The sequence below is a fragment of the Balaenoptera acutorostrata genome, chromosome 21, assembly GCF_949987535.1.
Source record: "Balaenoptera acutorostrata chromosome 21, mBalAcu1.1, whole genome shotgun sequence".
Classification (NCBI taxonomy): Eukaryota; Metazoa; Chordata; class Mammalia; order Artiodactyla; family Balaenopteridae; genus Balaenoptera; species Balaenoptera acutorostrata.
This window is the reverse complement of record NC_080084.1, coordinates 15,916,182-15,930,103: the sequence shown is the minus strand read 5'-3', so window position 1 is coordinate 15,930,103 and position 13,922 is coordinate 15,916,182. Positions and strand designations below refer to the sequence as shown.

General features: G+C 45.0%; 1 protein-coding gene across 1 annotated transcript; it reads right to left on the bottom strand.

Annotated features, from left to right (window-relative positions):
* Nucleotides 1-2,212: 2,212 nt before the first annotated feature.
* Nucleotides 2,213-8,746, bottom strand: MBOAT4 (membrane bound O-acyltransferase domain containing 4). Its single transcript, XM_007174054.2, has 3 exons — nucleotides 8,628-8,746; nucleotides 5,631-5,855; nucleotides 2,213-3,185 (listed from the first exon to the last, which is right to left on the bottom strand). The coding sequence occupies exons 1-3, from the start codon at nucleotides 8,744-8,746 to the stop codon at nucleotides 2,213-2,215; spliced, it is 1,317 nt and encodes a 438-aa protein (XP_007174116.2).
* Nucleotides 8,747-13,922: the final 5,176 nt, after the last annotated feature.

Sequence of the window (13,922 nt, the reverse complement as noted above, 5' to 3'; positions counted from 1 at the left end):
AATGAGGGAGAGTTGGAAAAAGACAACTGAGGTGGACACCACTTCCAAACTACTGGTTCGTCACATGTATTTGTTCCCTAGAAATACCATCATTCGCCACGTATAAAACCTTTACCAGACGAGAGAATACTGTTGACACGTTGACCTGTATCTGCTTTATAAACTCCTTGAGGGGCGACGTGGTAGCACACCATCTCGTCCTCACAGTTGCACTGTGGGCTCTGGAGTCAGACTGCCTGGTCTCCAGGCTCTTCCTTACACTAGATGTGTCACCTCAAGCGAGTCCTTTCTCCTCACTGGGTCTCATTTCCACATCTGTAAAATGAGGATGATAGTGGTACCTACCTCACAGGGTGGTGGTGGGGTTCAGGTGTGGCGTACAGAGAGCTCACAGCGATAGTGCTTGTTCAGTGTTAGCCGTTATTACTGTTTCTCTTGCCAGTTCTCCATACTGCTAAGCAGTTCCCTCTTCTCACACAAGTAGACAAACTCTTTTTAAAAATACGTTTTACCAATCCAGTCTCTTTAGAGAATATATTACAGACACCAGTCACCGTCAGCCTCATAGTATCTCTTGGGAATGCTGTAACCACCTCGTTCCCTGTCTGTTGCAGTACTTCAGGGTAATCAAGAGGGTCTGTTGACTAATAGACACTGCCTGGAGCTGTGACACGTGCTTCCAATGCACTAAGGACACATGATCCTCCCGCCCCCTACTCCTGCCTCAGAACTGAGATGCGGTACACATTTTTTTTTTTTTTAGGACAGAGAAATATCAATATATTGCCAAACTTAAAACAAGAAGGGGAAGTCATGGTGGATCTGAAACTAAGAAATCCTTGAGAAAATGAAAACATCAGGGATCAAACTGAAGAGAGCAGCTGCAGCCTGAAACACCGGTGGCAGGTGCATGAGCGAACACTACCCTAAAAGGTGGGAGCCGTGCCGGGGAGGCCCCGTACCACTGCGAGTGGTGGAACCTGGGGCCAGGACGGGCGTGGGCGACTCACGGGGGGATTACATGGGGTGCTGTAGTGGGAGCAGCCAAACCAGCAGGTCCACCTGCATCACATACACACCCATCCCCGTCCCACGCCCTCTAGGGCGGGAAAAACCCGTATCCTCCGGTAGCAAGAATGAGAATACCCAAGTCCAGAAGACCAGCCATCACGGTACCCTGCTCGGTGGCACAGCTTTTTTGGCAGTGAAAACACTGCCTCTCCCTTCGGGCGGGCTGCACATGCAGGAGCGGCAGGTGGTCTACCCAGGGGATCTCAGTAGCAAAGGGGGCTCCCAGGCAGGAACAACCGAGCAGTTCAGGAGAGCCCAGTGGAAGAAAACAAGTTCACAGAATTTACCACCAAGGAGACAGTTGACAGAAAAACAGATGCTCCATGCTTACAGTTTTGAGTACTGGAGCTATCCGCTGGCCCAGAAGGTCACACCCAGTGCTGTACAGAATCCGGCTGATGAAGTCAAGTCACAGAACATTTTACTTTTTTTGCACCCAGACCCAATTACGATTCCCCAGGACCGAACCTTGGAGAAAACACTACTTTATTTTTCCTCAAGGCTCTTCTTCCTGTAACAATAGATTTGATTCAAAGACACGTAGAATAATCTTATTACTGATAAACCTTTTTCCACAATGTGTCCTCTCCCTGTGGCATACTGTCCTGAGACAGTGAACCTAGAACCTGCTATCTGCACGGATGGGAAGAAAGGGAAAAGTATACCGAATACTCTACATCTCATGTGATGTTTTGCATTCCCACCTGAAACGTTACATGGCCCACCATCAGCATTTATTCATTCCACAGACTTGTGGAACCAGACACCAAGACTACAAAGTAATTGAAAAGGAAGGTGAATAGGAGTTTGGGAGTAATATATACACACTACTACATGTAAAATAAACAACAAGGACCTACTGCCTAGCACTGGGAACTCTACTCAATATTTTGTAATAACCTATATGGGAAAAGAATCTGAAAAAGAATATATATATGTATAACTGAATCACCTTGCTGTATACCTGAAACTAATACAACATTGTAAGTCAACAATACTTCAGGTACATACAGCCAATACTTTAAAAAAAAAAAAAACCTTTTATCACGGAAAAGTGCAAACACCTGCATCTTCAAGGCGCCATCTGGTACTTTCTAAAGTCTGTTTCATGGGTGTATAAGATGAAAGTTGGGGAAAGATGTCAGTTAAATTTATGCTTTCTCTTCGCTAAAAAAAAGAGCAAAATACAATACACCGTGGGAAAGACGCTGTTGTAAGAATTCCACAGCAGCCAGAGAGAGGAGAGGCTCCGGACCTCCACGGCCAGCATTATGTAGGCAATGATGAGCTGGGTGTGGGCCCAGGTGAGAATTCTGTAGAGCACCCGCATCGGCCAGGATCTGATGAACACATTGGCAAAGGTGTGAATCAGGTAGTCGGCTTCCACCATCACAGCCCAGCAGAGGAAACCAAACACCTGTCCCGGGTGGAGTCCGTGCCACCAAGCCGAGAAGACGAACGTCTGCAACAAGGGCCAGGTCCTGCCCTGCTGGAAAACGAGGCGTCGGAGCCACCGAGCTGTGCTCTGGTTCCACTTTCTGGTGAACAGGGCTATCCTGTGGGTTGTTTCCAGCGTCCAAATGTCCGCATCAGGGATGTATCCCTCCTCACCGGGGCTCTGACCAAACTCAGATGCAAAGCCCGCTGCGTAGAGGAGGGAGTCATCCAGGAGCCAGTGGGAGTAGTAGGTGAGTTTGAAGAGCCCGGCTGTGGACCACATGACATAGACGCACTGCAGTTGCCGGCAGTCCGTCAGTCCTGTGCCTGCGCTCACCTCCCGCCTCACCACGACCTTCAGACACTCGAGTCCCAGAATCTGCAGACCCCTCCGGGTCAGAGCCCAGAAAGAGTGCCTGGGATACAAACTGCTGGGCCCTTGAACACGAGCCTGAAATCTCTGGAAGGAACACAGGGGGCCTCCTAGGAGAGCAGGGAAAAAGAGCAAGTAGCTGAAATAGGGCAGAGCCTTCCACAGACGCTCAGACAAAGAGCTCTTGTTCCTGACGTCTCCTGCTGCTGCTGCTGCTGCTGCCACTTTGCCCTCACGAATGTCCAGAGACAGGGATGTGACCCTCTGGGTCAAGAGCATGAGGGAAGAAAGAGTGACGTAGAACCTGAAAGAGATTTTTTTTAATGTAAAAACACGCCGCATTTACTTTATCCCCTTCCAGTGCCTCACACAAGACCCAATGGCAGGGACTTACCTAGTGGTCCAGTGGCTAAGACTCCACGCTCCCAATTCAGGGGGCCCGGGTTTGATCCCTGGTCAGGGAACTAGATCCCGCACGCATGCTGCAACTAAGAGTCTGCATGCCGCAACTAAAGATCCCACGTTCCACAACTAAGACCTAGCCCAGCCAAATAAATAAATATTAAAGAAAAAAAAAAAAAGACCCAGTGGCAAATGGGTGGCTCTAAACAATTAAGACCAATCTCATGGCCTGCAGTTCCCCCACAAAGACTCTTGGATTAATCCAGAACCACAGGCTCCTCTGAGCAGGATGGAAAGGTAAATGGAGAAATGAATCAGTAGAGAGGCAAATAAAAGAATGACGAGGAATATTACGGTGAAACGTTGATTATAGTATTTCTAAGAATACCTTATAAAGATTAGGATGGAGGATCAGGGAGAAATTTGTCACAGAAGAAACAAGACCTTAGTTCTGTTTGGTCTTAGTTCTTCCTATAGAGACTATAGGAAGTTGGAGATTTGGACTATGAACCAGTCCCTGACTGCAAGATTCTGAAGGCTTTGGGATTCGGGCTGAGGAAGAGTGAGTCAAGCTAGAGGTTCAGGGTGTATGCTGAGTCATTAGCAATTTGAGGTGTGTTCTTAACCAATCACCTGACCTGTTCCTGCTTCACCATCACACAGTAGAGAAGATCCCGCTGACCATGGAGAAAATTTATGAAAATTACAGTGACACACTCTACAATCAGGAACACTGTCCTGTGGGGAGAAAATGGCTCTGTTTCCCAACCGTTGCTGCTTCTGTGTCTGAAAACTTAAGGACAACTGACCTCCTTACTTGACCTATCAAACAGTAAGCAAAGTAGCCACCAAATGCCACTAACCCCTGTTCAGTCCTCTTCTGTTAAGGGCTGAATGTGTCCTCCCCCACCCCAAATTCATATGTTGGGGTCCTAACCTCCAGTACCTCAGAATGTGTGTATTTGGGGATGGGTCTTTAAGAGGTAATTAAGGTAAAACGAGGTCATGAGGGTGGGCCCTAACCCAAGATGACTGGTTTCCATATAAGAAGAGATAAGGACACAGACACACACAGAGGGAAGACCATGTGAAAGCAGAGGGAGAAGACGGTATCTACAAGCCAAGGAGAGAGGCCTCGGGAGAAGCTGAACCTGCCAACACTTTGACCTTGGACTTCCAGCCTCCAGAGGAAATAAATGTTCGCTGTTGAAGCCACCCTGTCTGCAGTACTTTGTACGAGAGCCAGAGCAAACTAACACATCTTCCCGCTTCAGCTCAGGTTCAGCCTCCCTCCCTCCCGTCCAGCCAGATTCTGTTCAACTTGCTCCTCCAGCCCCTGTCGGGTCCGGGCTTCTTCCTGAAATCCTAAGTCGCCACGTCCCAGTCAGTACTCCCCACTCCCTATGCACCCACCATCTCGCCTCTTCTTCAGAGAAGCAAGCCCTGGAGCCTTTGGTGAAAACAGTCAGAATAAAGAATAGGATTCTGGGTGTGGGAGGGATGGCAGAGTAAGGCAACCAATGGCAGCTAGAATCAGAGAGGTGACCCCCTCGACAGGTCACCGCTCCAGTTCACCGAGTGACCATGAAACCGGGCTAATGGTGATCACAGCGAGAGCCAGGAACAACAGGCCTCAGGATGGCAGAGATGCCTGTTTCCCTCTAATCCTGATGATCTCACTGACTCAGGAAAACACGTCCCTAGACTGTAATTAGCGCCCTATTTTTTTTTTCCTGGATTGAGTGACTTCCCTTTTTCTGGGGGATGGAAGAGCTGAGTGTCAGTGAAAGTAGAACTCTTGCAGAGCAGGTGTGCGGGAAGGCAGCAAAGGTTTACGGTAGATTTATACCTTTCCTGTCCTACTGAAACAGCGGGGAGGCTGCCGGCTATGTGTCTAAACTACTTACACTGAGGTGTGTGTCCTCTGCTTACACACAGGGCACTCACCTGCAGGCCGGCCTCATCTGTGGGCCCTGGGACTCCTGGTTCACCCCCTTTCTCGGGCACAATGTGAATTACAGCTAGTGCCAGGCACTGTGCCGTGCAGGCAGCACATGGTAGTTATTAGGAGATTCGTCAGACAGTTACACTTATATTCGTTCATTAACTCTAACCTAAGAGGCTTGCAAGATAGGTATTGCTATCCCCCCAACACACACTTACACACACCCTTTATCTCAGAAAAAGACATTGAGGCTGAGAGAGGTTGACTGACTCACTCAAGATCGCACTGCCGAGATGTGGAAGAATTTGGATTCAAACCCAATGCCCAGGTCCTCCCCACCAGCACCCCGGTGCAAGCAAAGCCCGGTGGGCTCCGTAGGAACACAGGAACGGGCTGCTTTACCTCGTGGAAGGAGCTTCTTGCAGATAATACTCCGTATAGTGCAGACCCAGGTGGCACAGAGTCTGACAGCTCATCTGAAAGAGGAAAGTCAGCCTGTGGACGTCCTGGGGGCCCAGCGAGTGGATCAGGACCACGGTGCACAGAGCGGGGATGAAGACCAGCACAGCGAAGGAACCCATGGCGGCTACTGCCAGGGCTCCTCCTCCCGCCAGGAGGAACAGGTACCTGGAACACAGAACGCCTTGGAGCAGTGCGACAGATGAGTCACTTCCTGTGGCAGCCCATCTGTGGAACCCAGTGGAGGTGGGCGCCCCCTCACCCCTACAGAAGTCACACTGCTGTCACTCTGAAGTATTCCTCCTGTTCTTCTGAAGTAGAGAAACATGGAGGGTAGAGGCAGAGTCCATTTGTAAACCACTTCTGCAGGAGACAAATCTTGATTTCTGCCTCTGGGACCCTGGGCACCCCTCTTTGATGTCTGCCAGGCCAGTGGAGAGACACCTGCCCCCAACAATCCTGTGGGGACCGGTCTGGAATGTTTCCCAGTAGGGCCACACCCAGCCCTGTGCTTGCTGCCCGACCAAAGTGATGGGAATCTAGGATCCAGGATCTAGGAGGACTCTAGACATCTCATACAGATGAGTCTCCTCCCCTTTCCACAGAGCTGCACTCCCTGGCCCTCAATGCCTCCCTTTGATAAGTGTTTGAAAACTCAATTACAAAGTCTTTAAGTGTATCGTTTAATAATTTTTGTCATCTGCATACATAGTTTAGCCTATTCTCCAAATTCATACAAATAAAATCATACAGTATTTGCTTATTTGAGTAAAGGTTCTATCATTAGTATAATATTTTGTTTTTTTAATTTATTGAGGTATAGTTGATTTACAATGTTTCAGGTGTACAGCAAAGTGATTCAGTTATACATATGTATATTCTTTTTCAGATTTTTTTCTTTTTCTATCATAGGTTATTATAAGATATTGAGTGTAGTTCCCTGTGCTATACAGTAGGTTCTTGTTGTCTGTTTTATATATAGTAGTGTGTATATGTTAATCCCAAACTCCTAATTTATCTCTACCCCCTCCCCAGCTATCCCTTTGGTAACCGTAAGTTTGTTTTCTATGTCTGTGAGTCTATTGTCTATTCCTGTTTTGTAAATAAGTTCATTTGTATCATTTTTTAGATTCTACATATAAGTGATACCATGATATTTGTCTTTATATCTGCCCTTAATCCTCTCTACTGCACTTTAAGTTCTCATGACTTGGTGCTTTTTGTAATGCTGTAAATACCTACATCAGTGAAGTGGTTTGTGGAGCATGCCTCCTTTGGAAGCCAGAGGATGCCCTCTGGATCTGCAGAGGCACCAGAGTTTCCATATTATGAGGACTCGGCTCTTCTTTCCACAGTATATGGAGATTCGTTTGTTTTTTCCTTTTAACTGGTGCCTAGTTAATAAATCTGAACAAAGAGGCTAGAAAAAGAATCTGAAACAGGGACTGGGTGGTCAGGGACAGGAAAAGTGAATGAATCTCTGTGTCACAGGGCGTAGATCATGGCTCCTTGGCCTGTGACGCACACGCCTTTGCAAGAATTTCTTTCTTTCTTGAGGGAGTCGGCAGGTGCTTCAGTGTGCGAGGCTCTATTCCACAGGCCCTGGCCATTCCTGAGCTGCAGCCTATGCTTGGGATGTCCCCTCCTCTACCCGCCCAAGTCTTCACCTCCCTGCCATCGGAAAATAGGGGAGAACACTTATTCCTTACACAGCAGAGGTGAAACATGAAACAGTGCTCTTCCCCAAAGCAACTGCCCTGAGGATTTGTAAACATTATTATGTCTACACATGTACAATGCAGGATGCATGATTTTTTGGAGTGCTTATTTTATTCTGGGCATTGGGCTAATAATTCCTTTATATGAAATATCTTCACTTAATCCTTAAAGCAATCCCATGAGGTAGGCATTATTATTTCCATTTTACAGATGAACTCAGAGAGTTTATTCACATACACAAGGACACTCAGGAAGTGAGGGACCAGGACTCACCAGGCTAACTCCCAAAGCCAGCAATCTTAACCTATGGGAATTAGCCCTTATTTTTGCACTTGTTTTGCTTTATTGTTTGTGATTCTTTCTCAATAGGAAACTTTTTTTTAACAACCGCTTCCCTCGTCTCCTAAACAAAGGTAAAGCGCCATCAACCAGTTGTGAAGATGTAATAACCTACCATAGTTTAATCGAACTCAGCCATCCTGGTTGCTAGAAACAGCTAGATTTTACTTACGAATCCCCAATATATAAAAATCCTAGTTTCCAAAATAAGTGAATTATTAAGAGGTAAAACTTTGGCAATGGATTTTCACTTTACAAAAGGATATTCCATAAAACCTTTTTTTAAAAATAGGGACTGTCTCTAATGTATTGAATTTATTAGGTATAAAAAAAATCTTTTCAATCAAGTTATCAAATCTCTAGTGACAGTAATTTCGGATCCCAGGTAGAGATAAAACTAATTGAACAAAATTTATTTTGACTTTTTTCATTTCTCTGAGAAATCATACAAAGGCATTTAAAAAATCACATAGTTGTATATTTAACAAAATTTAATTTTATTGAAAATGATAGAATTCCATGAAATTAAGACTGTTCAAGAACATCTGGGGCATATGGTTGATTTATAGATGCATCTATTTGGGGAATTCCTATATCACCCCAACATCCATCTCTCCCCCATTTATTTTCATCCTTTTCCCACTTAATGTGACCCTATCAAACTTTGGCTGAGTCAACGCAGACATGATGTCAATTTCCAGTTCCGATTCACTCTATTTAGACATAATCATGATCAAGCAATCAATAATCGGTGGCAGTGATGATAACTTAAAAACAACCAGTGTAATTAGTATTTAATACTCACATCTGCACTCCAACCTGGGCTTTTTGATCTACTATAGTATTCATAGATGTAAGAGCAAAATTAGCCTTCAAACCTACCTGGCATGAGTGGAAAATGAATCCATAATGCAGAGATAATTAAACAGAAGCGCAAAAGGAAAAGCAGCCCCTTGATAAAGTGATACAGGATGGAGGAAGAACAGCTGAAGCCCATCCATCATGAACTGGAACAAAAGATACTGTCCTTTCCAGAATCCTTAACTGATGCTTTCCTGGAAGTCTCAACCAGGTTCTCTTTGATCTTTTTATACCGTTTAGGAAGGCCTGGCTGAGCAAAAGGCAAACAAAAGCACTGGAGATAAGCAGTATAAAAGTTGGCTTTCTGATAAAGGGAACTCACTATAGAAACCAAAACACATCTGGTGTTAGATTACCTAGTAAGGATATGTATGAAAAGCATTGCTTTCAGGAGTTCTGGTTTTGTTTATATACTGCAGTATTTGCCTTTCCAGTCATCTGACCTTCATATTCTTCTCACTAAGTAAATGGAAAGTCTCATTTTCCAATTGTGGACAGTCAACTCACCCGATTGGGGAGGGGGTGCAAGAACACGAACTGTGGGGAGGGGAGGCGGGTTCCCCTCCCAACCATTTCCTCCTTAGGCTCTTTATACTATTTCCTTATGCTATTTCTTTTTTTTTTTTTATAGTACCTAGTCACCACCCTTTATATACCTATTTCTCGATTAGTTTATTGCCCGTCTCCCTGCTACAATGTCAGCTCTGCAAGGGAGGAACTTTGTTTTTTTTATTGCTGTACCCCCCTACACATAGAACAGTGCTGGGTGCGTATGATGTACTCAGTAAGTACTTGTTAAAATTTGAAAGGTTTTAAGGAAGCTAAAGTGTGGAGAGGAACATTTAAAGAGAAGCTCTTCTTTAGGGTGTGGACAAGAAATCCAAGAGACACTGCCTACAAGCAAGACAAGAACAAGAGGCCATTTCTTGGTGGGTAGAGGTCCATCTACTGAGCCCAGAGCATTACAGCGCCACCCCAGACCAGCCACTTTTCATCTCTGAAGGCACATGCAAGAGCAAGCAGCCTTAAGTAAGGGACGGGAGAGTATAGCCTGATTCAAAAGCATCTTAAGGGCAAGGACCCCCTGTTAGTGGGAGACAGCTCTGCACAGAAGAGAAAACATGAAAGAAAGCCTCCAATTAGCTAGGGAACTCTGAGCAAATCAGTCACCTCTCTGAGACTGAACAACTTCATCTTAAAATTCGATATAATAATGCCAGTTATTCAGCAGAATTGTTGTGTTGTCTTCAAAAGAACTGTTATGAAGATTAGATAACATATGTAAAAGCATGGAGGATAAAGCTGGTTGGTTGAATGTAGTTGAAGGTAACACAGTTGAATAATAAAAATGATGAGAATTATTGGGCTACCATTTATTTATTATTTTTTTAAATAAATAAATTTATTTATTTATTTTTGGCTGTGTTGGGTCTTCGTTGCTGTACGTGGGCTTTCTCTAGTTGCAGCGAGCGGCGGCTACTCTTCGTTGCCGTGCACAGGCTTCTCATTGCAGTGGCTTCTCTTGTTGCAGAGCACGTGCTCTAGGTGCGTGGGCTTCAGTAGTTGTGGCTCGCGGGCTCTAGAGGACAGGCTCAGTAGTTGTGGTGCATGGGCTTAGTTGCTCCGCGGCACGTGGGATCGTCCCGAACCCGTGTCCCCTGCATTGGCAGGCAGATTCTTAACCACTGCACCAGCAGGGAAGTCCCTGGGCTACCATTTTATGACAGACCTGTGCTAAGCACTTGGAATAGAAGGATGAATAAGATACGGTTCCTGCCCTCAAGTAGCTCTGAATCTACTAGGGAGAAGGAAATGGCAACAAATACTTGCATTAAAGAACTATAGGTGCAGTATACCACTGGCACACTGTAGTAGACAAATAAAGAAGCAATCATCTGCAGAGATAAGGAATTTTTTAAATGCAGGGGAAGTGGAGAAGGGGGAATGCTTAAATTGGCTCTGGAAGGATGTTTCCAAACAGATGGATAGTTTATTCCAGGCCACAGATGGCACAAAGACCTAGACAAACAGTAGAGCAATTAATGGGAGAAAAGTGCTCCCTAAGCAATGAATAAGCTCACATCATAGTAAACATATTAAAATGCAACCACAACCCCCATTAAATATACTTGCTAGGTTCAGAAGAACTGAGTTGCACTTAATTTGTTAGGGAAAAAGTTATGCTTTTTGTCATTGAATTAAATATTTATTAATTCTTACTTGTACTTTTTGCATTTTGGAATCAACACATTTTATGTGCAGGTCTCAAACATTTTATAGGTTCCCCGAAAGGCTTATAGGCCCTAGACACTGTAGCTCATATTGATAAAATGGCCCTTTTTACAAGCATACCATGATGGTTAATTTTCTGTCAACTCAGGCTATGCTGCCCAGCTGTTTGGTCATCACCAGTCTATATATTGCAGCGCAGGTATTTTTAAGATGAGATTAACATTTAAATCAGTAGACTTTTAGTAAAACACATTACCATCCAAAATGTGAGGGGTGGACTTCCCTGGTGGCGCAGTGGTTAAGAATCCGCCTGTCAATGCAAGGGACACAGGTTCGAGCCCTGGTCCAGGAAGATCCCACGTGCCGAGGAGCAACTAAGCCCATGCGCCATAACTACTGAGCCTGCGCTCTAGAGCCCACGAGCCACAACTTCTGGAGCCCGTGAGCCACAACTACTGAGCCCACGTGCTGCCACTACTGAAGCCCGCACACCTAGGGCCCGTGCTCTGCAACAAGAGAAGCCACCGCAATGAGAAGCCCGCACACCGCAACAAAGAGTAGCCCCCACTCGCCGCAACTAGAGAAAGCCTGCGCGCAACAACGAAGACCCAACACAGCCAAAAATAAATAAATAAAATAAACAAAGTGTGGGTGGGCCTCATCCAGTCAGCTGAAGGCCTTAAGAGCAAAGACTGAGGTTTCCCCCCGCAGAAAGCAATTCTGCCTCATAGAAACCCTGCCTGAATTTCCCACTTGTAGATGTATTTGAGACTGCAAGATCAACTTCTTCCAGCCAGGGGGTCCACTTCTACATAACCACGTGAACCAGTTCCTTAAAATAAATGTGTGTCTCCCACGGCTTCTGTTTCTCTGGAGAACCCTAGCACCCATGCCATGGAGGTCTTTTTTTTTTCTTTAACATCTTTATTGGAGTATAATTGCTTTACAATGGTGTGTTAGTTTCTGCTTTATAACAAAGTGAATCAGCTATACATATACATACATCCCCATATCTCCTCCCTCTTACGTCTCCCTCCCACCCTCCCTATCCCACCCCTCTAGGTGGTCGAAAAGCACTGAGCTGATCTCCCTGTGCTATGCGGCTGCTTCCCACTAGCTATCTATTTTACATTTGGTAGTGTATATAAGTCCGTGCCACTCTCTCACTTCGTCCCAGCTTACCCTTCCCCCTCCCCGTGTCCTCAAGTCCATTCTCTACGTCTGTGTCCTTATTCCTGTCCTGCCCCTAGGTTCTTCAGAACCTTTTTTTTTTTTTTAGATTCTGTATATATGTGTTAGCATATGGTATTTGTTTTTCTCTTTCTGACTTACTTCACTCTGTATGACAGACTCTAGGTCCATCCACCTCACTACAAATAACTCAATTTCGTTTCTTTTTATGGCTGAGTAATATTCCACTGTATATATGTGCCACATCTTCTTTATCCATTCATCTGTTGATGGACACTTAGGTTGCTTCCGTGTCCTGGCTATTGTAAATAGAGTTGAAATGAACATTGTGGTACGTGACTCTTTTTGAATTATTGTTTTCTCTGGGTATATGCCCAGTAGTGGGATTGCTGTGTCGTATGAAACTTCTATTTTTAGTTTTTTAAGGAACCGCCATACTGTTCTGTATAGTGGCTGTATCAATTTACATTCCCACCAACAGTGCAAGAGGGTTCCCTTTTCTCCACACCCTCTCCAGCATTTATTGTTTGTAGATTTCTTGATGATGGCCATTCTGACTGGGCCATGGAAGTCTTTCAAATTAATTTAGACAGACATTGCTTAAAAACGAATAGGTGTTTACATGCTTGGAGACAACAGGATGTTCTAAATTCATCCATATATTTATTCAACAATTTTTTTTTGAGTATCACCTATGTGTCAGGTACTGTGGTCAGTGAGTAAAGAGTAGGGACAAACTCATATGGCCTTACTTTCATGGAACTTAGTCTTTGGGGGAGGTAGTAAAATAAAGAAGTACAGCTGGTGATGGATGCTATCCTTATCCCTTGGAGATAACCAACAGTATAGCAAGAGTGACCTATTTTTAAAAATTTTTTATTTTATATTGGACTATAGTTGATTTACGTTTTGCTAGTTTCAGGTGTACAGCAAAGTGATTCAGTTATACATATACATATAAGAGTGACCTATTTCTGACTCAGTGGTCAGAGAGGGCTTCTCTGAGAATGAAGGTCAGTTTCTTGTATCAACTGAGCTGGGCTACAGTTCTCAGTTATTCAATCAAATGCCAGTCTAGGTGATGTAGTGAAAGTATTTTGTAGATGTGATTAAATGCCATAACCAGCTGATTTTAAGGAATGGAGATTATCTTAGATAATCTGGGTGGGCTTGATTCAATCAGTTAAAAGGCCTTGGGGCAGAGCTGGAGCTTCCTGAAGAAATTCCACCTGTAGACAGGGCTTCACTCCATGTGTCGGAGTTCCAGCCTGCCCTGAAGATTTCTCACCTGCCTAGCCAGCCCCACAATCACGCTGACCAATTCCCTGCAATAAATCTCTTAATATATTACCTCCTAGTGGTTCTGTTTCTGTGGTCGAACCCTGGCTGATACGCCCAGTATATGACATCTATCTGAGACTAGAGTCAGAAAGGGGGGTGGGGGCCGAGGGCAGGTGGAAGCTGTTTGGGTCTGAGATTCAGCCTGGCTTCCTGGAGAATGAAAGTGTGATTAGAGAAAGAGGAAGAGAACATGAAATTAAAGAGAGAACTGGGCAGGGGCTGGATTTTAAAAGGAATGGGAAGTAAAATAACTGAATCTGGTTTTTTTTTCAGATTTTCAGACATTTTTTATTTTTATTTATTTTATTTTTATTTATTTATTTATGGCTGTGTTGGGTCTTCGTTTCTGTGAGAGGGCTTTCTCTAGTTGCAGCAAGTGGGGGCCACTCTTCATCGCGGTGCACGGGCCTCTCATTATCGCGGCCTCTCTTGTTGCGGAGCACAGGCTCCAGACGCGCAGGCTCAGTAACTGTGGCTCACGGGCCCAGTTGCTCCGCGGCATGTGGGATCTTCCCAGACCAGGTGTCGAACCCGTGTCCCCTGCATTGGCAG